This window comes from Musa acuminata, chromosome BXJ3-6 (assembly GCF_036884655.1).
Source record: "Musa acuminata AAA Group cultivar baxijiao chromosome BXJ3-6, Cavendish_Baxijiao_AAA, whole genome shotgun sequence".
Taxonomy (NCBI): domain Eukaryota; kingdom Viridiplantae; phylum Streptophyta; class Magnoliopsida; order Zingiberales; family Musaceae; genus Musa; species Musa acuminata.
In genome coordinates this window covers 382501-409150 of record NC_088354.1, presented here as the reverse complement: position 1 = coordinate 409150, position 26650 = coordinate 382501, and the positions used below count along the sequence as shown (strand labels likewise).

The 26650-nt window shown below is 37.6% G+C and overlaps 3 protein-coding genes across 8 annotated transcripts; all 3 read right to left on the bottom strand.

Moving 5' to 3' along the window:
• Positions 1–5437: 5437 nt before the first annotated feature.
• On the bottom strand, positions 5438–7146 carry LOC135639595 (splicing factor U2af small subunit B-like). Of its 3 annotated transcripts, XM_065153431.1 has the most exons (3): positions 7015–7133; positions 6625–6713; positions 5438–6500 (listed from the first exon to the last, which is right to left on the bottom strand). In XM_065153431.1, exon 3 carries the CDS (start codon positions 6457–6459, stop codon positions 5620–5622), a length of 840 nt encoding a protein of 279 aa, XP_065009503.1. In that variant the 5' UTR covers positions 6460–6500; positions 6625–6713; positions 7015–7133; the 3' UTR covers positions 5438–5619. The 3 variants fall into 3 exon arrangements, with proteins under 3 accessions (XP_065009503.1, XP_065009502.1, XP_065009504.1); XM_065153430.1 differs by lacking the exon at positions 6625–6713 and having other exon boundaries at positions 7015–7146; XM_065153432.1 differs by lacking the exon at positions 7015–7133 and having other exon boundaries at positions 6566–6713.
• Positions 7147–11196: 4050 nt separating this feature from the next.
• Positions 11197–19537, bottom strand: LOC135586955 (cyclin-dependent kinase B2-1-like). Of its 4 annotated transcripts, none has more exons than XM_065154803.1 (13): positions 19279–19537; positions 18664–18778; positions 17719–17892; positions 17316–17473; positions 15679–15917; positions 13873–14393; positions 13451–13592; positions 13074–13135; positions 12862–12973; positions 12689–12782; positions 12494–12563; positions 12260–12398; positions 11197–11473 (listed from the first exon to the last, which is right to left on the bottom strand). In XM_065154803.1, the coding sequence occupies exons 6-13, from the start codon at positions 14106–14108 to the stop codon at positions 11381–11383; spliced, it is 948 nt and encodes a 315-aa protein (XP_065010875.1). In that variant the 5' UTR covers positions 14109–14393; positions 15679–15917; positions 17316–17473; positions 17719–17892; positions 18664–18778; positions 19279–19537; the 3' UTR covers positions 11197–11380. The 4 variants fall into 4 exon arrangements, with proteins under 4 accessions (XP_065010875.1, XP_065010876.1, XP_065010878.1 ...); XM_065154804.1 differs by having other exon boundaries at positions 17719–17817; XM_065154806.1 differs by lacking the exon at positions 18664–18778.
• Positions 19538–20354: 817 nt separating this feature from the next.
• Positions 20355–21674, bottom strand: LOC135639690 (uncharacterized). The gene is made up of 2 exons (XM_065153555.1): positions 21122–21674; positions 20355–20785 (listed from the first exon to the last, which is right to left on the bottom strand). Exons 1-2 carry the CDS (start codon positions 21670–21672, stop codon positions 20488–20490), a joined length of 849 nt encoding a protein of 282 aa, XP_065009627.1. The 5' UTR covers positions 21673–21674; the 3' UTR covers positions 20355–20487.
• Between the last annotated feature and the right edge of the window lie 4976 nt (positions 21675–26650).

The window sequence follows — 26650 nt, the reverse complement described above, 5'->3', positions numbered from 1 at the left end:
GTGCTCAGAGATGCCTAATTTGACTCAAGCAATAGAAACCATATATTATAATGAGATACTTGTATGAAAAACACAAGTCTTTGCAGCACAACTTTACCAACTAAACCACTTACAAGCCATACAAAAGTGTCTTCTATTATAATGCTTTGTGTATATAAATGAATATTTAAGTGTACTAAATCCATGCAAATTAAGAATCTTCGAAGAGGAGGAGAGGATTGAATGTGATTTCTATTTGGAAATGGCCCTCTTTCGAAATTGGTAGAGCAAATCGAATGTTGCCAATTTAATTTTACCAATCATCCATGGGCAAAAGAAATAGACCGACAATTTATATTATATTATATTATATTATATTTTATATGTCGAGTAGGTAGGCTTTGACCTCATTTAAGTGGAATTCATCCTAATGAAATGGAATAATGACCACTAATGGTGTTGAATCTCATGTATATTATTTATAATTTTTTTGAGAATAAATCATGAGCAAAAATCGATCCTAGAATCTTAGGATAAACTATTAAGATCTTTACCAGCCAACTCTTGGTAGGAGAGTCTAGTGAATCATCACCATAGTCATGTTTCAGGCGTGAAAATATATCGGATAAAATTTTGAATAATTTATAATCAATTTTATGCGGGCTTATCTGATACAGAATTTGATGTAAGAATAAAGGTTCGCAAAAAAACATTTATTAATAATAAAACATTTGACCTACCCTTACTAATAATAAAATATTTTGTGTAAGATAAATATCAAAGGAATGACTAAAGAATAGTTTGGTTACTAAATAGTCATTAAATGAGTTGAATGGCACATATTATGTTTGATTTCTAACTTAAATCCTGATTAGTTTAATTTAGACTAATCACTAGTTAAATTAAAACATTTATTAATTGGGATTACAATAAATAAGAGTATAGAAACAAGCATCCAAGTTAATGCATTAGGAATAAAATGAAATAGGATTAAAATGAACCAGTGGCTAATCATCACCTAGTAAAAGTAATAGAGTGAAGGAAGACTACAGCTCGGTATCAGCTAAGGTTCCCGGTCTCCTTAAGTTGATGGCAGCCTTCAAAGTGCAGCATGTGGTTACTTAATCGTTTTCTCCTTTAGAAACCATAAGTGATGACTTTGATCTACGACACTGATCTTATTTGTTCTGAAACTAATCGAGGAAAGGAAATGAAGATTGATCTAGTTATGGTATGTTAAACCTATTTACCAATAATTAATAAGATTTTTGGACCAAATATTTTCCACTTATCTTTTTGTGAAAATAAAAAAAAATACATTAGGCACTATTTAGTGTTTTATTTTCTATAAATTTTTTAGAAGGTAAATTTTTTTTTTTTTTGACAAAGCTCTACCAACTGAATAAAACGAATCGATAAAATATATTGAATGAGATTAATACTTTAATAGTCACTAAATAATGTCCACTAATTGCATATAAGTCGTAAGTGATAGTAACATGACGGTGGAGGAGTCTCATCACGTATTGTATGTAGGTTCCTCGCGGGAAGCTGCATGAGGTTTTTGTCTTTAAAGATAGCTTCCATGGAACCCATGAATCGACTGTGGAAGATACATGGAGCCCATGCATGGAGATACGGAAACGAGTACGTGCATTAAATAGAAGCCTTGTTTATTATTACCTCTCCATTATTCCATTGACCAAGAATGGAATGCATATATATAAGTTGTGGGTCATAATCTGCGTACACTCGCAACCATGAGCTTATGCATATAATTTCATTCGTAGGAAAAGACAAATTCAACGATGAGTCAGATTTTGATCGTCCGTTCGAACGAAAGAGGATTGGAGTTGACCAAATCTTTTCACCCAAACATCAAAGTCGTAGGTTAAATCGTCGTTCATCTCCTTCCTCAATCATGCCAGCTTAAATGATGTCGAGATCATTTAGTCCTCACAAATCATTCTCCCATATACTAAATATCACGAGGTGAAAAAAAATTCCAATAAGTTTTCTTTTTGTTTGATAAAAAGATCATAAATCATCAGATGCTATTTGTGTGGTTGCTCCGACACCACCATCTTAATTTGTCATGGGTTCTTTAAAAAATAATAATAAGAAAAATTGTTCTATGGGTTGTGAAGGAGCACAATAGAATTGTGTTTGCAAAGCATCCATATCACCAACGTCATCAACTCGAAGCAACTCGACATAACGAGGCAAAGTAAACGGAGCGGCGCCGCTGCCGCTTCGTCGGCGGTGACCAGACCACGTGCAGCGTTCCCCACCGCCCGCGCCACACGGGTCTCCTCCTCTCGACCTCATCCACTGCATGCAGAGCGGAGACTATACTTGTGGGGTCAGAGACGCCTGCACTCTGGCCCACTTCAGCTGCCACTTAAATTGCTCTATTTGTTCCCATGGACCATCATACGTAATCTAGCTTGCGGTTCACTTGTACAACACCTACTATTAACATAATATTCACGTGTGAAAACTTTAAAAAATCTAAAAAATATTTATTATATTTTTATTAAGAATTGAAGGAATGGAATGAGATACATTGAGTCTCACGTAAACTCGCTAAACTTTTATATAAAATATATAACATAGTATATAAGCTAAACTTTTGACCTATTCTCAGGGATATTTTTTTTTAGTTACTAATTTATGAATCGAATTTTACCTGACTCATGAAGGGGAATTATTGATTGGTTCGATCTATAATAATTTTTGAATCGAATCGATCAAACTATATCTTATGTGGTTTTTACCTTTCTATTTATTCTAGATAAAATAATGAAGTATTGGATCTGTTATTTTTTAAAATCGTATATCTCCTTCCCTTTCCCTTGTGATAATTTATCACTCATTTGAATTTATTATATAAATTAAATAATCATTTTTCTTTATTTATAAAGAAAGTATTCAAATTTGACTTAACAAGAGGGATATTGATTGAAAGTGAATTAGGGAATAGTCTTATATTTCTAAAAATTGATCAAATCAGATAATATATATATATATATATATATATATATATATATATATATATATATATATATATATATATATATATATATATTGAGTTTGTTCCATAACTTAAAATTTTATATATATATATATATATATATATATATATATATATATATATATATATATATATATATATATATATATATGACGTAACCTTGTTTTGGTGTCCAATAAGCCCGGTGTCGGTTTTGGATACTGTGTTTAGGTCTGCAAAACAGTCGGAAACGCGTCTGGTCTGGACAGCCACCACGCTGTAGCCCACTGACGGTGCGGCGACGTGGCAGCGTGCAATTCGAGAAAACGGACGGAGGCCACGTGAGATCACCTGATAGCCAATGGGTTCGGTCGGGTGGCCCACCCCGTGATGTGGCCCAGCGCCACGTGAAGCCCACTCGTGGCTTTAGTGACATCAGTGGGACGGGGGGATTTATTGCGCCATGAGCAGGTGGGCGATCCACATCCGCCACGATTCATATCATGCGTGAGAGGTATCGGATGATCATGATCAATCACCGATCATTAATCACGCACACATATTAACAGTCCCAGCAAACGCGAGAATGCATCAAGATGAGTGTTGTTAAAAACCATTCAACTACTAGCACCTTAATAACAAGCATTGCACACACAGCCGGTAATATTAGGAATCAATTAACGAAAGAAAACAAAGATGATGGTATAGAGCATTCAAACCCTAACACATGTATTCAATCAATCAAGGAAGCAACTAATTCTCCTAAGAACACCGTAAGACTAAGACGGCCAACGGCCAATTAGTCAATTATGTGATGACCCAATTCAATAGGATAATTGACAAAATATGTGTCCAAATTAATAATAGTACACTGATCTAATTCTTCCAAATTGACCTTTTCTTTAGTCATGTATAATGAATGGTGGGTCGACTTGTATGGGTATATAAAGAAAGCGCCAGTTAAAGTCTGCTAGGCAACTATTAAAATCAGTACTGCAACATTTGCCTAAAAACAATACAACAAGCAACAAGCTTCCAAAAATATGTTTCATGGTTGTCTCCCTCCATGAAATCTGGCAATGATATTCACAATGACATTTCTCTCCTCTCCAATATGTCCTAATGATGATGAATCTTTTTCATGTCTAATAGTTATTTATACGAGACTCGAGAAAGGCCACTAAACCATGATAACTAGCACTCATGCAGTACAATCCAATAATTATATAGCTGCACCATGCTAAAAACCTGCTGTCATAGAATTTTCTCTTTTCATGATATAGAAAGAACATATTGGAGAATATTGAAGTTGCTAAATTACACATTAACTATAAAATAACAATTAATTTATAGCCACTATCAAAACAAGCAATAAACCTTTGACACAGCAATTTAACTCGAATCTTGGCCATTTTTTGCTTCTAAATTTGGTACTAAAGAAATAGAATCATAGAAGATTTGAGACTAGTAGAAATAAATGCAAAAGAAAAAAAATTGCAAGACTCATGCCATAATAGACTAGTAGAAGAAGTAGAGATCCGCGTCATAAAAGAGTAAGCAAAACAACGGTGTGTGTGTATATATATATATACACACGGTGTGTGTATATAACTCATATATATATATATATATATATACACATATATATATATACACATATATAACTATGACATCAATGATCATCTAGTTAGCTAACCATACATATTTTAGAAGATACAAGTACAAATTCATTATTCAATAGGTACTGATTTGGATGTAGATTCATGAATGAAAGTAATAACTCAAATACAGTAATAATATTTCTTATATGAGAATATTTGGGAGTACATAAAAAAATACTACATAAATGAACTCTAATTATATCAAATGATTCTAACAAGTAACCTTAATGACTTAAAACCCTTCACTAAAAAGGAGTTGCAAAAGTCATCAAAGCTACAGTTAAACTATTTTGTGACCATTTCTTCAAATCAAGCCATCATGTTTGCGTAAGTCAGCATAAATCCTAGGACTTCTAAGACTTCCACAAGGTTCACATTATGCCATTAATGCAATTATTAAGAAAATAACAAATATAAAGATATCTGTATCCACAATGGTCTTCATATAATTTTGAAGAAAATAGAAAATTAAATCTTCCACACAAGCTCATTCAAACATAATATATCCAAACTAAACTTGTCTTATGTCCATGCAAGCTCCCTTAATTCTGCCTTCATGAATATATTAAAAACAGAATGCAAAAAATCACAATATTTTGTCACTGCAAGGTATTGCTATTCAAATTTTATGACAAAAATTATCATGTGCACTAGTGCAGATTGCTTCCTAACACAAGTAGTTGGATAGGAACAGAGGCATCTCACAGCATATATAAAAGTACATAATCTTATAATAGGTACATTGAGTACGAATGAACAAGAACAATAGCATGAAAAATTGAAGTGGAGATGCAACAAGCCAGAAAGTTCATTCAAATAGTTGAAGCATAAAGAGAACTTTTGACGTCCAAGGACTTAATAAAAATGGCTGGACCAGATTCTGATTCAACAAGAGAAAAAACAAAACACCTGACCCAGCCATATATGAATTAAGAGTAGCCATAAGAAACGACATTGTGTTGTGACTCATCCATGCTTCTCTTCTCTTTCCCGGTTCCATTGCTCAATCCTAGCTCTCCGTTCCTCGCTTCCTTCCCTTATCGGGCTCTTTGTACGTTTTGGACTTCCATGCCGCCGCCTTCCCCCATCTCTATCATGGCTTCCATGTCCATCACCACTCCTCCGCCCATTGTCCCGATGGTCACCACGGTCACGATAATCACCATGATCACGGGATCCCCTTTTATAATATGGGCTAGGACTGTGACTGCGACTTCGACTTCTTCGTGTGTTGGGCCTCCTGTACCGCCCAAATAGTTTCCTCCGGAGCTCCCTACCAATCTGCTTCACATGCATGAAATTGCAGTATCCACCACGGTTGCAACTATTCTCCTCATACTGTCGGCATGTGGCTTCTCTAAAGTCTGTGACAGGAGAAAAGTCCACAATTATAGGGCGCCCCGAGTAAAACCTGCCCTGCAGGGCCCTCATAGCAGCAGATGCTTGGTCCTCTTCTCTATATTGAACATAGACATTCCCAATCATATGATCAGCAAGGTTGTCACAAACATTAAGGTTCTCAATCTCGCCAAACTTGCCAAGCTCCTCAAAGATGTCTTCATAGAAGTCCTCAAAGTGCTCTTGTATCTTCCGAGGGTCAATCGGCTGGCCCTGAGCATCGACACCTGGAGTGATCATGTCTGGGCGCTGATACATATTAGAGAGGAGAATGGTCGGTGATATCGTGGGACGGTTGTGGAGGCGGGAGCATCGATCCCCATGGCGACAAGCCCCAATCTTGAAGTAGAAGGGGCAGTTGACTCTGTCCTTTTCCGTGCCAAAGATCGAAGCCAAATGTTCAGCCATCAAATCCAAGATGTCTGAGAGCCCCTAAAACCTCCAGAAACCTTTGATGGTTGCAATAACATAGTCAATGATCGACCTTTTTTCCCAGAAAGAAAATAAATCTCACCTTTTGGTATGATACAAGTAAAACTTCAACTATGACAGAAGAATGCGAGCAAATAGTACTTTCCCATCGAAGCCGCCTCTTGGCAGTTCCCCACATTGCCGTTGTCTTTAGGAATTTGAAGATCTTGCTATTTCAACCGATCAAGTTGCTAAAATGACAAGCAAAAGTCGCTATATAGTTCAGAAAGAGATTCAAATCTCTCCGGAGCCAAAAACCCTAAGAGAACTGTTTCCTAGGGTGCCGAATAATTGGTGTGAGATCAAATAAAACCATCCAGCGTTTCCTTCCCTAATCGAACGATTTTGATCGCATGAATTGAAAACTTAACATAATTATAACGATGGACAACAAAAAAAACCCTAGGCCGAGTCGGTCAACAAATCAAAGACAAGCCTTAATACGAAAAATGAATTACAGAGCCATTTAAGGTTTAGGAGAATGCGACGTACCTCAACGTGCAAGGAGGACGAGCGGCCGGAGACCACAGGGGCGATCCCCAAAGCAAGGAGCAAGCGAGAGCAAGGGCTACGCTGCGTCGGGGCTTCGGGGTAGTGGGTGTCTCCCCGTCTGGAGGATTATTTATATTGTGCGAACCGATTCGTGAGCTCGGTCCGTTCGAGTGGATTTGGGCTCGCGAGATCGTGAGTCGGTCCGTTCAAACCGGAGCTCGGACGCAAATTTAGCAGAGAGTGAGCTCGGTGTGTTCGAGTCGGTGCTCCGAACCAAAAGGCAGCCCAAATCGACCGGGCTGCCTTTTGGTCTCCTAAGATCCGAGGGTTCTCCTTTGGGTTCGACCGCGTCGAGTCAGATCGAAACGATCGAGTTATTTGTTCATGGTTGAACGGCGAAAGTGCTACATACAGAAAACATAAGAAGGAGTGTCACAAGTAGTTATTTTTGGGCTCGCGAGATCGTGAGTCGGTCCGTTCAAATCGGAGCTCGAACGCAAAGGTAGCAGAGAGTGAGCTCTGTGTGTTCGAGTCGGTGCTCCGAACCAAAAGGCAGCCCAAATCGATCGGCCTGAGATTTGGTCTCATAAGATCCGACGGTTCTCCTTTGGGTTCGACCGCGTCGAGTTGATCGAAACGATCGAGCTATTTGTTCATGGTTGAACAACGAAAGTGCTACATACAGAAAACATAAGAAGGAGTGTAAAGTGCTACATACACAAGTAGTTATTTTTGGGCTTGCGAGATCGTGAGTCGGTCCGTTCAAACCGGAGCTCGGACGCAAAGGTAGCAGAGAGTGAGCTCGGTGTGTTCGAGTCGGTGCTCTGAACCAAAAGGCAGCCCAAATCGATTGGGCTGGGATTTGGTCTCATAAGATCCGAGGGTTCTCCTTTGGGTTCGACCGTGTCGAGTTGATCGAAACGATCGAGCTATTTGTTCATGGTTGAATAGCGAGAGTGCCAACATAAGGAGTGTCATGAGTAGTTATTTTTGTTCTTTCTCTTTTAGCCTATCCAAAATATGAGAGGCAATGGGTGTAGGATATAAATTTATGGTATGCATGTTAGGAATAATGTCCGGAAGAAAATTCCTGGCACTGTAATACTTGTTTTTCTGATCCATCGTTAATTTAACTTGAGATAATTGATTTAACATAGTTTATATTTTGAGTAGTATCGAATATGAAAGAGAGGGGTCGTTAAGTATTGAGAACCTACGTGAGAGAAGAATTTTTCTGAAGGTGAAAAAGGACAAAAGATACCTCTGTCTCATATCTTATTCTTAGAAAAGATTACATTGAAGTTTTGTTCAGAAAATTCTGTCCAACAACCAATGTAGTACATATGTGCAAACATCTAAATCTCATAAATATTTGTTTAGCTTAGTTTCAAATTCAAAGATACATGAGAATGTAGTTTTATATAGTGTCATTCTTATAACTATAGATTTAGTAAGAGAATATATTTTTTTAGATATTATATTGATGTGACATGTCCAACAAGCTTTTCATCCTCTTTGATAGTTTATATGGTGTGTCTAGTAAACGTTGGTTGGATTCTATATATTGAGTTAAAATTGGTTAAAAATAATCATCATATCATTTGCTTCTTCATTTTACCTTGGGTTAAGAGCGTGTATATCCTTAAGAATATTACCTCAATTATTGTCACATATAATAAAAAATAATCAAATTGAGCTTTAATTATTTTACTATCCTAGTTGGACGTATTATATATAAAGGGTATATTTTGGGATCAAATGTTTCATCATAGGTGAACACATCATATGGAAAAAAATATGCATTGGGAACGTAGTGTTTTAGATGCTTCATGCATAACAGAGATGTCTTAGGTTATGTTAGCCTATTTAGATTTTTTTTTTTGTAATTTTCATATGTATTATACACAACGGATATATGTTGATCATGTCAAATAGATGTATCCAATTTCTTTTGTTTCTAATTCTATATAGTGGAGGAAATGAATAGGGTATTGGTCGGTGGTCCATGGTTTGTTAGGAGGCAGCTCCTTTCTCTCATTCTTTATAAGTCTAACTTTTGGTCACTGTGGGAAAAAAATTGGCTTCAATTGTTAGTGTTGCTAAGCCATAATTTTATTTCTTGGAACAAATTGTTTCTAAGGTTGAAAATTTTGTTAAGATCAATAAAGTTACATTGATTTGTTCTAGAGATAACTTTGTCCGTATTTGTATCCTATTAGACCTGTCTCTCCCCGTACTTCAAAAATTTAGATGTGGGACAATTCTAATTCTTCCGGTCTATTGATTCAAAAACTTCCAAATATATATTTTAAGTGTGATAAAGTAGGTTATAAAACATTAATTTGTGAGTATATCGTCCAGGAGTCCCCGTTGACTTTATCTCGAGAGGAGATTGGGGCGACCACCCCTATATCAGATGTAGAAGATGAATAATTATATGGACCTTGAGTCTAAATCCAAATGAGGTCCAAGGCTAAAGTTGGGAGGCCTGGTCTGGTTAACGAGCCAAGGGTAAGGGAAAAGGATTAGAGCTTTAATCTACACCCCAAATCTTGATTGGTTCAAGGGCCTAGGAGAGAAAGGGCTTGAGCCAGAAGTCCTTATAGCTTCATAGTATATTACTTTGAGCATAATTAATATAATGAGACTATCTCAAAGAATTTAAGATCATTCATAATGGAAAAAAAAAGAGTGTCGGGATAATAAAAGGTCGCATGTAAAACAAAAGCTTACAATGAAAAATCATTTAGATAATGTTAGAGGGAGAAAGACTAAGTCTTAAGGAAGACGAAGATGGAGGCAACGAGGAAGAGGTGAGCTTAGTAGAAGATAGAAAGAGTGATAAGGGTTAGAAGAGGAAGAATGAGGAGATTATAGATAAGATAAACATCAAAGAAAAATGAGAGGCGAATATCATAAAAGATAAATAATGTGACATACTACAATAAGAGTGAAATAAAAGAGGCTATAGGTGATGGGACGTTGCTTCATGAAAGACTACCTGGTTTGGTTCACCTAAAATTATAATTTGATACACCAATTCAAAGCGATTTTGAGAATTTACCATGGGATTCTTCCCAAAATTAATTTTTAAAATTAAGAGAAGCATTAGACAAAAGTGAGAGGTGAACATCATAAAAGACAAATAAGATAACATACGAACAAGGATAGAGGTCGCAGGTGGTGGGACCAATAGTAATAGCAAAAGAGAGAGCATAAAGCAAGCATAGTGGAGTTGCATCGATTCATGAAAGATTATTCAGTTCGATTCACCTAAAGTGATAATTCGATGTATTAATTTAGAAGGATTTTGAGAATTTATCATACTTGGGATTCTCCAAAGTAATTTTCTAAAACTAGGACAATCCTCGATGAAAACACATACTAGAGCATTTTTAAGTAGATCACCATGATTCATGATTTAATGATTCAAACCAACAACCTAACCTTGATTTGATGATTTTGAACGGAATTGGAATCTTCAATTCTGGTTCTTAAAAATTAGAACCAAAATCGATGATTTCAAAATGAATAAAAACAAAAAAAATAAATATTAAATTTAAAGTCTAATAATAACTTGAGTTTGAATTTGATAGATTTTTTTCCTTTTTATCAACCGGAATCGATGATTCTAATTTTAAATTTGGCTAAATCAAAATCGACAACAACAAAACAGTAGTGAGGACTACATTGGTTTTTTTTTTTTAATCAATCGAAACCAATGATTCTAATTTTAAATTTGATAGAATCAAAACTGATGATAACAAAATCATGGTCAGCGACTACAATGAACCCCCTAAAAGGATAAATGTTTATTACTAGAATTTCCAGCTTTAAAAGGTGAAGGACAAGTATTTAGTGAAGTTAATCTATTATGCGTTATAATATTGTTAAGTTTCCTAATTGGACCCATCTGATTTTACTTGAGAAAAAGAGATGATTAATTCCTAATTCTTTCTGACTCCTCAACATTAAAGTTCTTTAAGGTCACATAAGAATGCTTTAGAAAAACTTGCACACACAAACAAGCTAGTGAAAGTTATCATAAAATAAATTTGCCATGCTTTTAGTAGTTGTAAGCATTCCTCAAAATGCAATACAATGCCTGAGAAAAGACGGAAACTTCCACAATACAAACAAACTAGTGAAAGCAAGAGCATTGCTCCAAATACAATACAATGCTCGAGAAAAGCCAATCCAATAGATGGAAAGGTTACGCAAACAAATTAGTGAAAGCAAGTAGTAGTTATAAGCATTCCACAAAACACAATAGAATGCTCGAGAAAAGCTAATCCATAATAGCCACATATTATGACGATTTAACTTGTTAGTTCTTAAACCAAAGCCACAGCAAGCAGTCAGAAGCTCAGTAATATGCCTTGTTTACATCATCAAAGTATGGGTGTTCCATAGCTTTCTTTGCTGAAATCCGCTTTGAAGGCTCATACTGCAACATCTTCTGAAAATACAAAGTTCCAAAGACTGAATCAATCTAGACCAAGAAAATCAAATATCAAAGGAAAAAAATAATTTAAAAATAATAATAAACAAAGACAAAAGTTAAAAAAAAAAAAAAGAATTAAACCATAACATAGTCTCTTGTAAATTTTAATCGGCTTATTATCTCAATGGCTATAAATAAAATATACTAGCAATTAGTACTTCAATATGCTTGAATTGTTCCCAAAGGCTTGTTATCAAAGCGCTTCATACCGGGGGTCTCACTGGGTTGTGTATATTCGTATGTGTATGAATTCATACCATTTCGGATTGAAATCTAAAAGTGTTTGATTTAGGTCAATATCTGATACTAAATTATTTGCTTTGAATGATCCATACTATCATATTTGTCTCTTGTAAAACGAAGACAATATGCTTCAAATGTTCACCATCTGCTATATATTTTAATGGGCTAATCATCATCTCAATTGTTAGAAACAAAAGTACACAAGCATCTAGGGCTTCAATACGCTTAAATTGTTCCAACAAAGAAGTAAGCAAAGCACTTCAAAATAGGTATCTCACTGGGTTGTGTTTATTCGTATTCATGTCTAAATTCATACCATTTCAGATTGATATCTAAAGTGTTCCATTTAGTTCAATATCTCATAGCAAAATTATTTGCTTTGAATGATCCGGAGTGTGTCATATTCAGGTTTTTTTAAAAAGAGAATTTCTGATGAACTATGCAAAGATAAGAATAAATTAAATATAAAAAACCCAGTCGATATAGAAATCCTCTTACCGAGAGTAGATCCAATCCATTATCATCCAGATTAGGAACAGTAGATGACAAACTCTTGGGGCTCCACTGAGGATACTCGTGCCAATTAGGCAATTTGCTTACACCAGGCCAAATTACATCATTTGGAGTACCCAGTAACCTACATCACTAGCATAATCAGAGAAACTAACAGAGTAACCTACTTAGAAGGGACAATAAGAATAAAAGGAATTTATGGATTGAGAAGCACTTTACCTGAAAATATGAAGAAGCTGCTGCAGTTCAGAGTCGCCAGCAAAAAGTGCTTGGGTTGTAATTAGTTCAGCTAAAAGTTCAAAGCCGAGGAAAAAACAGTCAAGGAAGCAAACTTCTTTTAAAATCATGGAAATGGATGTCATATCTAACTATATGATCCAAATTCCTAGCATATCTGAGGTGAGAAATATTTGCCAAAAATACAGCCGATTGACCACATATCGATCGGTGTTGAATAGTGTGTGGCCCCAAGGAGCACCTCTGGAGCTCGATACCAAAGAGTCAGGATCTGAAGAAATCAGTTGCCGTTGAGCAAAGTGAACTAGAACATAAGCCGATAATCAAGAAAATAAGCTCAAAATTCATACCTCATGAGTATATTTCTTGAGAGGAATAGTGAATGCTCTACTAAGTCCAAGGTCTGCGATTTTTAACATCATAGTCTTTCGATCCATCAAGAGATTATGAGGCTTCAGATCTCTACATACATGAAGAAAAAGCAAGGAGTTGAAACTCTAACACATGTTCTGTCCGTATAACAATTTGACATTAGAAACAGAAGTATCAACCAGATTTTTACCTGTGCAGCACCCCACGCCCATGACAGAACGCAATTCCTTTACATAGTTGATACATCAGAATCTGTAGGACAAAGGATTAAGAAATATCTCTTGAGAGTGTCGGCCGAACAATCATTTTAGAACAAATTTCTATACTATACTCCAAACTCCGAGTAAAGCTTCTTAACAAAATTGTTTGCGCTATAGGTTCAACTTAGTGTGATCATTTTGGAACCTCAATAACTACCCTGCAACAATCTTTACTAAGCCGAAAAGTATTCGTTTTTAACCCTGTTCAGGCCATTCAACAATCTGTTTGCACACAAAACATATTTATATACCGATAGGATTAACATGTACAAGTTGGATTAGCAACACGGTCTGTAGGCGTCGTTACCTTCACAGTTTCGGGCGGAATCTGTTCATGGTTCTGACGGAAGCTTCTGATGTATTTCTTGAGATCGGTGTCCATGTACTCAAAGACGAGATACAGAATGGTTTGCCCGTCTTTGTTCTTATCTTGTTTGAGATCCAACAATCTGCAATCACAGGGAAGCCTATCAGCCAAATTAAGAGATGGCGCGTCGAATGAGAAGATTTCAAGGATTAGTATAACGTCAGATAGAAAGAAAAAGTAGGACGAGCAATAAAACAACGACCTAGAAACGTGCAAGGGAAATATGTGAATGATTCCTCTATTAGGGGAGCAAGATGAAGGAATGATTTGACTTCCCAAGAGGAATAACCTAGCGGGTAAAGAAACCCTAAAAGGAAGACGAGATGGAACCAAAGCCTAGCGGGTAGAGAAGAGAAAACAACCTGACGACGTGGGGGTCGACGGAGAGCATGCGGAGGAGGGAGACCTCGCGGAGGGTGGTGGGGGGGACGCCCTCGTCGTCCTCGGGCAGGCGGGTCTTCTTGAGGGCGACGATCTTGCCGGTGGCCTTCTCCCTGGCCTTGTACACCTTCCCGTACGTCCCTTCCCCAACCTTCTCCAGCTTCTCGTACGCGTCCATCGCCCGACTCTGCTGCTGCTGCCGCACCGTTGTCGCCATCCTCTCTCTCTCTCAGTCTGTCTCTCCGATTGTCGCTGTGTGGCTCGATCGAGCAAGGGAAGAAAGGAGGAGAAAAGATGAGACTGAACGAAGGGTTGTGTTCTCTTTTGGGCAACAAGAGAAGGGGTTTACTTATAGATATCTCTTTTCTTTTTCTATTAATTGTTCTCAACCTTTTCTTGATGCTCGCTCGCCTGCCCGCCCCAACGGCTCGCGATATTTGAAATTCGAAATTGGCGTGTGGAGCCCTGCCCTCATATGTTGTCACGTGAGGTGCGCGTGGGTCTTTAAAAGGGCAAAAAAAAGAAATTATTTTAACACGTTTCCCCAGTATTCTAATTTTTTTAAAAGCTTTTGAAATAACTAACAAAGGCTCAAATAATATATATTTTTAATATTTAAAAGTTTAAAATTATATTATTTTTTATATTTCACTAAATTTAAGTGAATTTACAATCTCTTTGGTGAAAATCATTTGAATATTATCAGAGAATTTTAGAAAACCAGAGTTACATTTTTGTTTAAAAACAAATTATTAATTGAGAAACCAAATGATTTGATCCCTAAAATGACCAAGAAAACAAATTGTTACACTATATCTTTTTTGATAAATAAAATCAAGAAACAAATTATTAACTGATAAAAACAAGTAATAAATATATTTTTTATAATATTTATTCTTGATGGTATTTATGCGAGTATAAAATTGGGATTGAGAGGAGGAGAAAGAAGCGCTTACTTGATGGGTCTTTTTTTTTTCCCGTATTACTCATCCAAATAAATGTCCATTTCCCTTCCTCTCGTGTTCCTTCAAATTTTCCTTGTTCATCAGCCGCTCCTTCATCCAACTCCTTTTCTTTTTATCATCTTCCCTTAATTAATATACTGAATTAAAATAATTTACAAATATTGATGCTTATAGTATTAGTTGAGTATATTTATTTTATTATATTATATGCTAATAATGTTTTTTTTATATATAGGTTTAAAATCGAGCAAATTGCTTAGAAAAAGCACATGTTTGCATCTTTTTCTCGCACAATATTCTTATTTTCATTTTTTTTTTCTAGCATAAGACCTCTACTTTTCAAAATAATAAAACTACCATTAACCAATCTTTTGTCTTTTCCTCTTCTTCCTTCTTTCTCAAATTTAACCAACTCATTGAATTGAACCAAACTTGTTCAATCCAAAACTTAAACCGGTCTAAAATAAATAATAGTGAATAAAATTTGCATAAATGGTTGAAATTAGATGATTTAGAAAATACCTATCTTAAAGGGTTAAGAATAGAAAAAGTGACAATTTAGACATTTGAAGTCATTCTATGTTTTTCGGAAAATTTAAAAATTTTGTGGAGAAAGAGTGGGCCGAGTTATACTATTTTTTAATAAAGGTATACTGTTTTTAAATAGGATTTCAAAAATAATATAACCTTATTTTAAAAAAATATAAGTTATGTCTTCAAAAATTCTGACACTTAAAACTTCATAAACCTCAAAATTCACTACTACCATCTTGCTCATGTGTCATGTGAACCTCCAACTAAATGATTAAGAAGATGCCTTACCAGTAATCCTAGTGAGATACACCAGCAATGGATTCTGGTAGTGTCACCTCCTTTTTCAAGAACTCCCACTCCACCTCCCTTAGCATCTGAATCCTCTCATCTAATGGTACAAAACCTGTTTGTGGACTAATTACTCTATAAGTACCTCATTTTTATATCAGAAGTATACTGCCTCCCATGTCAGGCCCTTGAAGTTTTCCGGTGAGCAATACTCGGATAGGCATAAAGAGATATCTTTCCTGTTGCAAGGAATCGAATTTAGAGATGATGAGCTCCCGAGATTAATGATCAAGCAGAAACAGTCGATATAGATGACCAAAACATCTAGTGATGAAACATAGGAGGACATGATCATCATGTTTAATAGATTACATGTCCATAATTAGCTAAAATTTCCCAAATAAATGGAGGCAATATCACAGAAGCAATGTTTCAAGAAACTCAAAGTTTGTTAGTTTGTGTAAATACTTCAAAAATATATTTGATCCATAGCTAGAAGTCTTTTGGCATTACCTTGAATCTACAGACATATTGACTGCTACTATAGTGGATGAGAAAGCACATCATAACATTCTACCAAATAGTACAGTGGTATGTTATACCACTTGCTACCTTTCTTAAATTAATTCTTATCCAAGTCGAGGATGTGTGAAGGTCTCAGTTATCTGTCAAATCAGACTAGCTATTTGTCAATTCCTTCTGATAGTGGAAAATAAGACATAAGTAATTATGTTATTTAGAAAAAACAAGTTTTTTGATGGGAGACCTCAAATAGATTCATAAATTGAAGGGAAAGATATTTTTCTTAAAATAAACTAAATATAGAGGATATTACACCAATGAAAAAAGATCCTTTGGTTAGTATGAACTTGAAAGATTGGTACCAATAAAATGTTTTAGGAAAAAAAACTGAGAACAATCACTTAAAGTTTGAAATGTCAGAAAAAAACAATTATTTAGAGTGTATTGATTCAAGTCAGGAATACAGGAAACATATGTAGAAAACCCCCACTTAGACTCAAGCTTCCGTTGGTCTCAACTTGAACCATATCCAACTTTATTTAGAAAGGTCAATATATGCTCCAGATTCATGGGAAAAAGTGGCAACCCCATATAATCAACTCTTCCACTATATGTGTTTAGGGTGCAAAGATCAAGCAAAAAAAAAAAGAAGCCCTGTGGTAAAGAAGGCGATGACAACAATAAGAAGAAGATCCCAACTATTGGGGACCGTCTATGTTAATCTTTTCCCACCATTAAGGTGCTAGAGGGAAGCATCACTAGTTAAAATAAGAACAATGGAGTCACTTGTATACATGTGCTAACTAAAACCATTCAACTAAAATTCAGACATGCTTTGTCTTAACTGTGTGACTTTCGGAGTTATCTGGCTGCATAATATGAACTCAACTACAGTTAGCAGGCACTGATCTCCAGCTCTATACCCACCAGATCCTGCTGAAATAGGCTTTCATTTTTTGCCCTTTTATTTGTTTGTAATATTTATTTATTTATTTTTGCACGGTTGATCACCAGAAGCAAGGAATAAATATAATTGGTAGATCAATAACTTACTAATAATAAACAATTCAAGTTGTCGAGAAGATAATCAACTCCATGCATCAGTTGAATCTGACCTTGCGATTCAGGAGCTTGCCGAAGCTTTTCACCCATTTTTGCCAGCCTGCATGACCCTTCCTTCGGTGCTTCACAGAGCTCTCCACAATCATAAGAAGATATCTAGCTGGCAAACACCTCTGAGAGCTTATCTTGTAGAACAGGTTTACATTCAGCACTGCAGAATTTACATGATTTCATGCTTAGACAGCATGGCATATTTCAGAATTTAGTGATCAAACCCAATTACTGAGCATAGAAATCCATGTGAGCCAATTATTACTGGAAACATCTTACATTACTGCTAATCTAAGTTCACTAAGATATAACAGATGAAGTTGCTCAAGTGAAACTTATAAATTGATGAAATATGCAGTCTTATCATAACCTCAAATATAAAATATCGAAGATGTTATACATTACCTGGCTAAAGTAGAGTGCAGAGGATAAGACAACAAATTCACTAGAGCCTTGTCTGTATGTTACCAAATCAATTCCATCCTTCAATAGTTCAGTCGCATCCTGCACATCAATATGTCCATCCAGTATCAGCTAACTCTCTGTCCAATACCTTTTCCATTGTAGGAGAAGGGGAAGCTGAGGAGATTGACATGAATAAAATTAACCAATATTCATACAGCATACATGAACAATCAGATAAACTATCTATAACCACCAAAACCATTCAACAATGTTTTATGGTGATACTTCATGAATATAAACAAGCATTAGGCTAGTAAAGTGTTATTTTGGCTTCAGAATCAGACGTTACACCTTAATTGTGGTAATACGCCCATGAACAGTAAATTACCTTCTTATCTTAAAAATCTAAAACTTCACAAAAAATCCTAAAATGTCTAACCATCCAGCAGTCCGTTCCTACTATCTATTAAAATAAAGTGCATCAATTTCATAGATTACTCAAACAGGCCTCATCTTCTTTTTCTTATATCCATGAAATTATGACAATGCAGAAATTACTTATACAGGGAATCATCTCACAATAACTTATAGTTGCATTTCTTGACATTGATCTGGTCCAACAAATTTAAGTTTCAACTAACAATTAGTCAGCAGTATAAGCCAAGTCCAAAATTGGTTTAAGCATCATTCCGAGTAATATACATGGCTTGAAGCAAAAGTCCTCACTTTTAAGGCAAGTAGCCAAGTACTGAACTGCCACTGTACCAATGCAACCAATCCTATTCACACATTTTATGGTTCTCACACATCTAGGTGTTGTAAGAATATTTGAAATATTAGAAAATATGTCATCTCAAATGCTGAGATGTGAAAGAAGAAAATTTTCTAGTTAATGCATTGACTTCAGAGTCATAACATCCAATAAAATGCCAAAAATGCAAACACCTTTACAAATTCACTATCAGATTGTAGGAGAATGACTGTGGACTTCCATCTATCCCCAAAAATCTTGATCAACCCTTATGAAGGAAGAGATCTTAAATGTTGACCATTCATCCACCTAAATGGGTAGAAGACCATGTTAGCACAAAGTAAGCTCCATTAAGAGAGTTACATTACAAGAAAAACCCTAAAATCTGGAGAATCACAATTACAAGAAAAACCCTAGACGAAGTGACTATCAAAAAATGGACATGCTAATTTAATCATACTTAGCCTTCTCATTAACATTTCGACAGAAAGAATTTGCTTTCTCCTAACTTTATTTTGGCAGCTTGTTAGTTCATCGTCTCAGTTCATGAACTAATCATCACTAAATTCAAATAGTTCAACACGGACCTCAAGGCACTTACATGCCACTCGAAAATGGCATCTAAGAAGTGCAAACATATTGGAGCGCACCAAAAATTCAACCTTTACGAGATCTGGAATCGAATTCTCATTTCTTCTCTTTCCAGTGGCCCTTTTCAAGGCATTGAAATCGCATACGCATAACATAAAACCCGGAATGCCCATAACAAACGACCGAAGAGGGAGAGGGAGAGGGACGGAGATGTTAACCTGGCAAACAGGTAGTTGAATAGCGCCGTCCTCGCGCCTCCGACGTGCAGATTCCCGGTCAGCGACGGAGCGAAACGGACGCGCACCTCGCCCTCCTGGAGACCAGTGGCGGAGGAAGCCGAGACGGAGAGATTTCTCCGGTGAATCGAGAGGTAGGCCTGGACGGGAGAAGGGAGGATGGAGCTCGGGAAACACCCAAATCCGAAGCCATGGCGACCCCATGACTAGACTCGCCATTTCGTCGATTCTGCTACCGACACTGCCTGATTCGAAAGCCTTCTATGATTCACACGCCCTGTCGCGGCGGGCGCAGGAAAACGATATGCGACTCTTCTTTAGTAACTTTTATCAGAGTCCGATGGCTTTTTGACCAATGGATGGAGATCAGACGGACATGATTGGTGATCCGAATAAATTCTTCTTCTCGCTTCTCCTTTTGTTGTTTTCTGTTAATTTATTTTTTTTATAAATGAAATTAAAATGCATAAATTGCTTTCCTCACTAATTAATTAGTCACAACATCAAAATTAGGCATCATGAAATATATATATATATATATATATATATATAATTTATATATATTTATATTATCGATGTCAATAAAATCTATACATGCATTGGCCCATATGGACGACTTTTTGTCAATAGCCTTTTCACCATTGAAAATAACGATTGATTAATGGAAGAATATAATACGTTGATGGATGGTAAGGATTCATAATAACTAATCCCAAAATATTTTACAATCATGTCTTTAATTCCTTAATTCATTATTCAATGAATTTCTAATAAAAGTAGGAGGTTTATCAAAATAAAAAAATCTAATTACTACTATACTAATCCAAACAATTTAATTAATAATTTTTGACTTCCGAATATCAATTAATTTCTTAGAACGTGCTCTATTATTCCATAAAATTATTGTTTCCTCGGATTTTTTTATAGACCTTTTGTGATTAAAGTTTGGTCAAGAAACAAGTTGGCTCGTTGACTAAGTCTGTGTCGTTGACACAAAAGTTTCAAACCTTCCAGTGATATGAGAAAAAGAATAGAATGAATCCATGGACCCAACTTAGTTGGAGCTCTAATTCTTTGGAGCAGATGACAAACAGCTTCGTTGTCTTGAATGCACCATTACCACACACACACATCCAACACATGAAATTGTCAAGGAGGATTCAGATCGGCAAAAAAGAAGGGAAAAATATGTCAACTTGTGCTCTTATCCCTACTTGGGAATAGATCCTTCAGCGGAACCAAACAAGATAAGTCGGCAGCATTATCAACATCATCGGTACAATCTCTCTTCCTTTCTATGGAGTTATCCGTACAGCTGCGGGTGTCGTCGACATCATCGCTGCTGTACTGACTGCAAACCATCCTCGTTTGGCAGTCCAGCGTTCCTTCCCGGTACACGACGATTCCTTCCTCATCCATCTCGCAGTCCTTCATGGGGCGATAAGCTTTCTCAAACACCCGGTCATGCACTCTCGTTAGCGACATCGTCCTGCACCACCACAAGAAACTCTATTACGGTAGTTTACATGATGGGAGATCACTGGAACTCGTGGAAACTCTATTCGTACTGTATCACAGAGAATTCTCTAAAGAAGAAAGATATCATAAGCTCTCCATTTGGAGCAATGAAACTAACTACAAGGCTGGAGATGGGAAGATGATCGAGATGTTGTAAGGAGACGGGGAGTTGGACCAGTCAAATCCTTGTGTTGTGTATTTGCAAAGGTAAATGTAGAAGAAGGAACAGAAACCCAGCGGTGGCATTGGTGGCAATATTGTGAATAAAAGGAAGGGTGGTGGGCCAGGCAGTGCATGTATCACTCACCTGACGTGGAAGAGGTCGGGGACGAAGGTGGGGCCGAGGTAGAACTCGAGGGCCAGAAGGAAAGCCTTATACGCCATCAGGTGGAGGCCGTCGATCCGAGGGTACGGCAGCCGCGGCCGGGGCGGCGCCACCAGACTCCTCCTCCCTCTCCCTCTCCCTCTCCCTCTCTCCCTCCCTCGGCACGCCGCCTCCGACCGGGACGCGTACTCCCTCCACGCCAACGGCGTCTGCTGCGCCCCCTGGGGCGACGACGGAGGAGCCGCCGTCACGGGGAGCGGGACGAAGCCGGCGGAGGCCATGATGGGCTCCAGCTCGTCGTGGGTGATGATGGGCCGGAACGTCGTGGTGTGCCACAGCGCCAGCTTCTTCGCCACCATCTCCTCTATCTTGAGCGGCTTCATATATCGTATCTTCCTCCGCCGTAAACAGGTCTCGGCAGGTGGAAGGGAGAGGGGAGAGTGGGTACCGAAATAAAGAACCAAGGGGGATATAATAGGAAGAAACACGCGGAGAGAACGAGAGAGAGAGAGAGAGAGAGGGCGCCTTCTCATCACGTCACAGGAGTTGCCTTTTGAGGCCGACGACACGTTACGTTACGCAGGCGGAATGGGACATGCCGTTTTGACGATCGCCTTGCGATTTGCGTTCCCATCGTTTCACAAATGGGCCGGGCCTAATCTACTGTACCAATATTATTATTGTATGCATCTCCATCTCTCTACCAATTGACTCCTTTCCCTCACTGGGTGATGAAAGAAATGTCACCTAATAGATTAGGTGAGTTATGGCAGTCAATCTCACATAAAAAAAAAAGATTGGGCAAATTTTCAAACCAAATTTACATTTTGATTTTTTTTCCTTTTTGTATTTACTTTCGGAGCAACTTTTTTTTTTTTTAAATAACAAATGTACCATCGTTCATTGCTGACAAGTTATGAAATCCAGTTGGGTTGACCGGTTCTTCGGTCAAACCAATCCAATGCTGGCCTGAATTGGCCATATTATATTTTTTACTGAATCAAAATGATGTATTCCTATTCAAAAATACTATGTATACTATTTATGAGCGTCAGAAATACGATCGAAATTAAATCAGAACCCAACTAGTTTTGAAGGTTATCAATAATTTCAGTCAGAGGATACTCTAAATAAAATTAAACTTGTTTTAATATAAAAAATTATAAGTCCGACGGAGTTCATTATCTTATGCCCTTAACCGATTCAAACTTTGATATCATTAATTTCATAAATATTATGTCGATTCAATTATAATTTTAAATTACTTAAATTATGAATTGACTAACCAAATCAATTAATTGTCTTTGAACTAGTTTAGTTAGGTAAGTCTGAATTAATTCCGATTGAAGCCTATCTTATTTTAATCAAATTGAAGCCGCCTTTCGTGGTTGGATTCCTATCTATTCGAACGCCGCACTATTATTAACACGGGTAATTTGGTTGAGGAACCAACTCGATCTAGTTGGGTTTTCCATTGGAACCAACATTATCAATTAAAATAATATTGTTATTTGAAAAATATGAGCTCTTTGTAAGTAATGTGAAAAAAGAGATTTGATAAAAAGACCTAAAAATGTGAGATTTTTTAAAGAAAAATCGTCCCAAAGAACTCTTTTTTATGTATTCGAATAAAGAAGAAGCTAACTTAGGTGAAGGGTGATCTCAGCACGCATATATTTGACCATGCTTTTGAGCATATCTTTGTTTAGTCCACTGTAAGCCATGTCTCCCACTGGAACGGCGACCAACTGTAAGCCATGGATTTGGATCGCAATCTAATCGTAGGTTTAGCCTCCAACTTTTACTGCAAGAAGCTTTGTCAACGCAAAGCAAGCATGCTTTTCCCAACCTTTTCAACACAAATCCAAGCGAGACTTCAATCCATCATTTGTCAGTCAAACAAGAAGAATTATCAAAACCAAAATAATGAGAAGGAAGATGAGCGCCATTTGAAAGACCTTAAAAGAAATTATTTTAAAGCGAATCCCAAGTCAATACATATATATATAAATCCCTCGTCACTCCCTAGAAATACATGGCCCAATGTGTGTTTGTATGGATCTTTGTGCCGTCAACTGACAGCAACCAATGAGCAGTCAATTCTGGGAGGGAAAGGGTGGGTGGTAACCTTCACTTACTGCTTAAAACCATAGTTTAGTATGTGCACACTTTGAGGATGTCAGAACACCAGCTGTTGGTGCAGCCAAAGGCCAAGTTCTTGTGGTTGGATAGAACAGATCGTCGTCGACGCCAAGTATATTTATTATGAAGGGAAAAGGTTTGGTTCTCCCAGACGACGCCAAATCCTACTGAAGACGACGCCGGTGTTTGGCAGGCTCTAAGAATCAATGAGAACTTACAAATATTGGACGCAGCTTCTTCTATTTGCGATCGAGATAATGGTAGTCAAAGACACATCATTTCTCTGCCGGTTCTCTCACGCATTGTTACGAACACCCGATGAATTTGGTGTATTTGGTCTTCGAGAACATCGGAGACGAACAGCTTCGGATGGTGGCTGTCCGATAAGAGGTGGCGGTGGACGAGATTTGACCTTTGGCTTTTGGTATCAACCATCAAAATGTTATGGAAGTAAAAGAAGAATAAAACACCACCAATTAATCACATATCGAAAGTGAACAAGATTAATATTGACTTATAAAAGTTGTATTACTATCAACTTCAGCTTAAACATTTTAACAAATGATTTAAACCAAACGAAATTAATAGATCAATTAGTCCATCAAACTCGAGTCATGACAATTACACCCATGTAGATATGAATTATCAGAAGCAAAAAAGATAATTCTTGTGTGAGAATGTATATAGATGAGCTTTTTTTATTTAGCTTGTACCTTGTAAATTCTTTGTTAACCAAGTTCCCTTAGTTAACTAAACCCAAGTCAAATCTCCTTCCACACTCTCTCAAATAAACCATGAATATTATTTTCATCTTTTAACTCACCTTCTAAAAAAAACCCTATAAGCATCGAAGTATTTTTTTTTCTTTATAACTCTTACCTTTTTATTACATTATTTTTATTCTTGAATTTCTTAAAATATCCCCTTTTCGACTATGGGAACTATTCTTTATATATATATATATATATATATATATATGATCTTAGTGCATGCTTATATTGATGCAAATCTAAAAAACTACTTAGATGATAAATAGAAAAGAACAATGATGTATGTATCAGAAAAGAAGCATGAGCTGGACATTAATATGAACCAGAATATACTACAATGACTACAAATTTGTTCTTTTTTCTGAGGTACCCTAATTAGCTCAAGGTTCACTGTGCCCCTCATCACCTTCCTCTTCTTTACCTCTAAGTGAACTCATTAGTGGGTCGGTGATGGTGTCCTCAAACGAGTCATCTTGATGGTGGACCACCTGAGGAAGTTGCAAAGATGGTTGCTCCGAAGCCATAGAATTCCCTACCCCCATAAAGTCGATGACAGGAGGAAGCTGGCCGGCCTTCCGATATGGCTCCCAAAAGGCGTGGTTAGGGGTGAGCGGTATCATGTCGATGCCATGGTCGCCATGATGATCTCGGGGAGTCTGCTTGCTCGAGTCGTGGCTCCTCTGCTCTCTCGCAATGAGTGCTTCATGTTGTAACCGCAACAACTCCATGTTTCGACGGTGGATGGTAGTGTGAACTCTTAGAGACTCGGGCGTTGCAAAAGTCCTCCTGCAGAGTGTGCAGGTGTTTGGCATAAACGTGGGTTCTTGGCGAAAGCCTCGCGTCGTACCATTGGAACAACCAACGGACGAGCCTCCACCTCCATTCATGGCGAAAGAAAGAGATCAATGTTGAGGGTAGGATACATAAAAAGGATTATATAGAGCAGCTTGGAACAAAGTTCTCTTCTGGATTTGGCAATGCTGCTACTACTACACTGTATTCCTAGCAGGTTATATAATTTCTATATAATGACCTAAAACATAAATGGTGCATTAAATAATAAATTTAAATTTAATTTCTCTTGTATGTAAAGAAATATATAACAATCAAGTGTTGCATTGGATAAGGATTTCATGACATTGAATATGACCTTTCATGAACTTATGATTAGGTGTTTGACATTGAATATGCCCTTTCATGAGGCATCTATTGGTTTCTATAAATAATGGGGATTCATGGTATATAGTGTGCGGGGGAGAAATTGTATTGAGTGAGAACATCATCTTTGCCAAAAAAAAAAATAATAATAATAATAATAAAATAAAGAAAATTATATATCTTTGTTTATCTCCTGCAACAAAAGTCTCATTGATAGGACACATTCTGACACCACCCCTGCGGTAACATTCGATAGCCATGTCAACGCCAACGTGGAGCCTCAGGGCTGACACGATGTATTATGCCGACAAGATACCTCGAACTTGGACGAGACAATCGTTTGCTCCTACGCTGTCCGAGATCGTACAAGACGATGCCACATAGTACAGAGCCGCTCTCTCTACCAAGGCATTCCTCAACCTCACCCACCAAGTCCAAGCGCTAATGAGGATTATGCAGACTACCATACCCATCGTTCCCTAGCTTGCCCAATCGATGGCATTGCCCTAACCGTCGCCGTCACGGGACCAGTCGACCCTTGTCACCTTGCCATAGGAGCCTTCTTCAATCGGCCAGCAACCCAGAGTTATGGATGCCAATCCATCGACTGAAGAGTAGTCAGGAGGCCTGAGGCTGATGCCAGAGCATAGTGCCCTTGGTCCCCGACACATTACCATGAGTAGCCTTGAGCTTGATACCTTATCATCTGACTTGGTGGATTCTCTTCGGGCTTAGTTACGCTCGGTCAATTGACACTTGGACTAGGTCCAAAGAGAGTTCTACAAATCAAAGAAGGAGCTCGGGGAGGCCTCCTTCGTAGGGTCTCCCTTCGTGCAGGAGATCCAAGACAAATAAATACCCCTTAACTTCCGCCTCCCCACACTCGAGGCTTATGATGACAGCTCTAACCCGACAAAGCAAGTCGTTGCCTTCCAAGCTCAAATGGCCCTATATGGTACCTTCGATGCCTTAATGTGTCGGGCATTCCCCACCACTCTTTAATGCCCAGCTCGGATGTGGTACAGCCAACCTCAGTTTTATCTTTTGACCAACTCGCAAAGGAGTTTGAGCTTAATTTCTTGGCCATTGCATAACCCAAATCGTCTGTAGCCATTCTCCTCGATCTAAGCTAGAAGGATGACAAACCCCTCTCTCACTTCATCGCTCGCTTCATTACCGAGATTTGAGTCCCCAATGCCCGCCCTTCACTAATCATGCAGGCATTCCTAATGGGCCTACGACCATCTAGGTTTTTCTGGTCGCTGGTTGAAAGACCAATGATGACTGTCCCCGAGATGCTCCAATACACAAATCAATATGTTACTATCGAGGCACTAGTGGCAAGAAAGCACAAAGACCACAAAAGGCCTCACGCGGAGCAATCCCGAGAGTAGCCCTCGAGCCCACCAAGAAGGAAGCTCGATTGGGTCCGTGCTCCCGA

Coding starts and splice junctions, on each gene's coding strand:
- LOC135639595 (XM_065153430.1), bottom strand. CDS start 6,459: ATGGCTGAACATTTGGCTTCGATCTTTGGCACGGAAAAGGACAGAGTC.
- LOC135586955 (XM_065154803.1), bottom strand. CDS start 14,108: ATGGCGACAACGGTGCGGCAGCAGCAGCAGAGTCGGGCGATGGACGCG. Junction 12,783..12,861: donor TCAAGAAATATACTCATGAG/GTATGAATTTTG, acceptor TGATTTCTTCAG/ATCCTGACTCTTTGGTATCG. Junction 12,564..12,688: donor GTCAATCGGCTGTATTTTTG/GCAAATATTTCT, acceptor TTGAACTTTTAG/CTGAACTAATTACAACCCAA.
- LOC135639690 (XM_065153555.1), bottom strand. CDS start 21,672: ATGAGAAGGCGCCCTCTCTCTCTCTCTCTCTCTCGTTCTCTCCGCGTG. Junction 20,786..21,121: donor CCCGACCTCTTCCACGTCAG/GTGAGTGATACA, acceptor GTGGTGGTGCAG/GACGATGTCGCTAACGAGAG.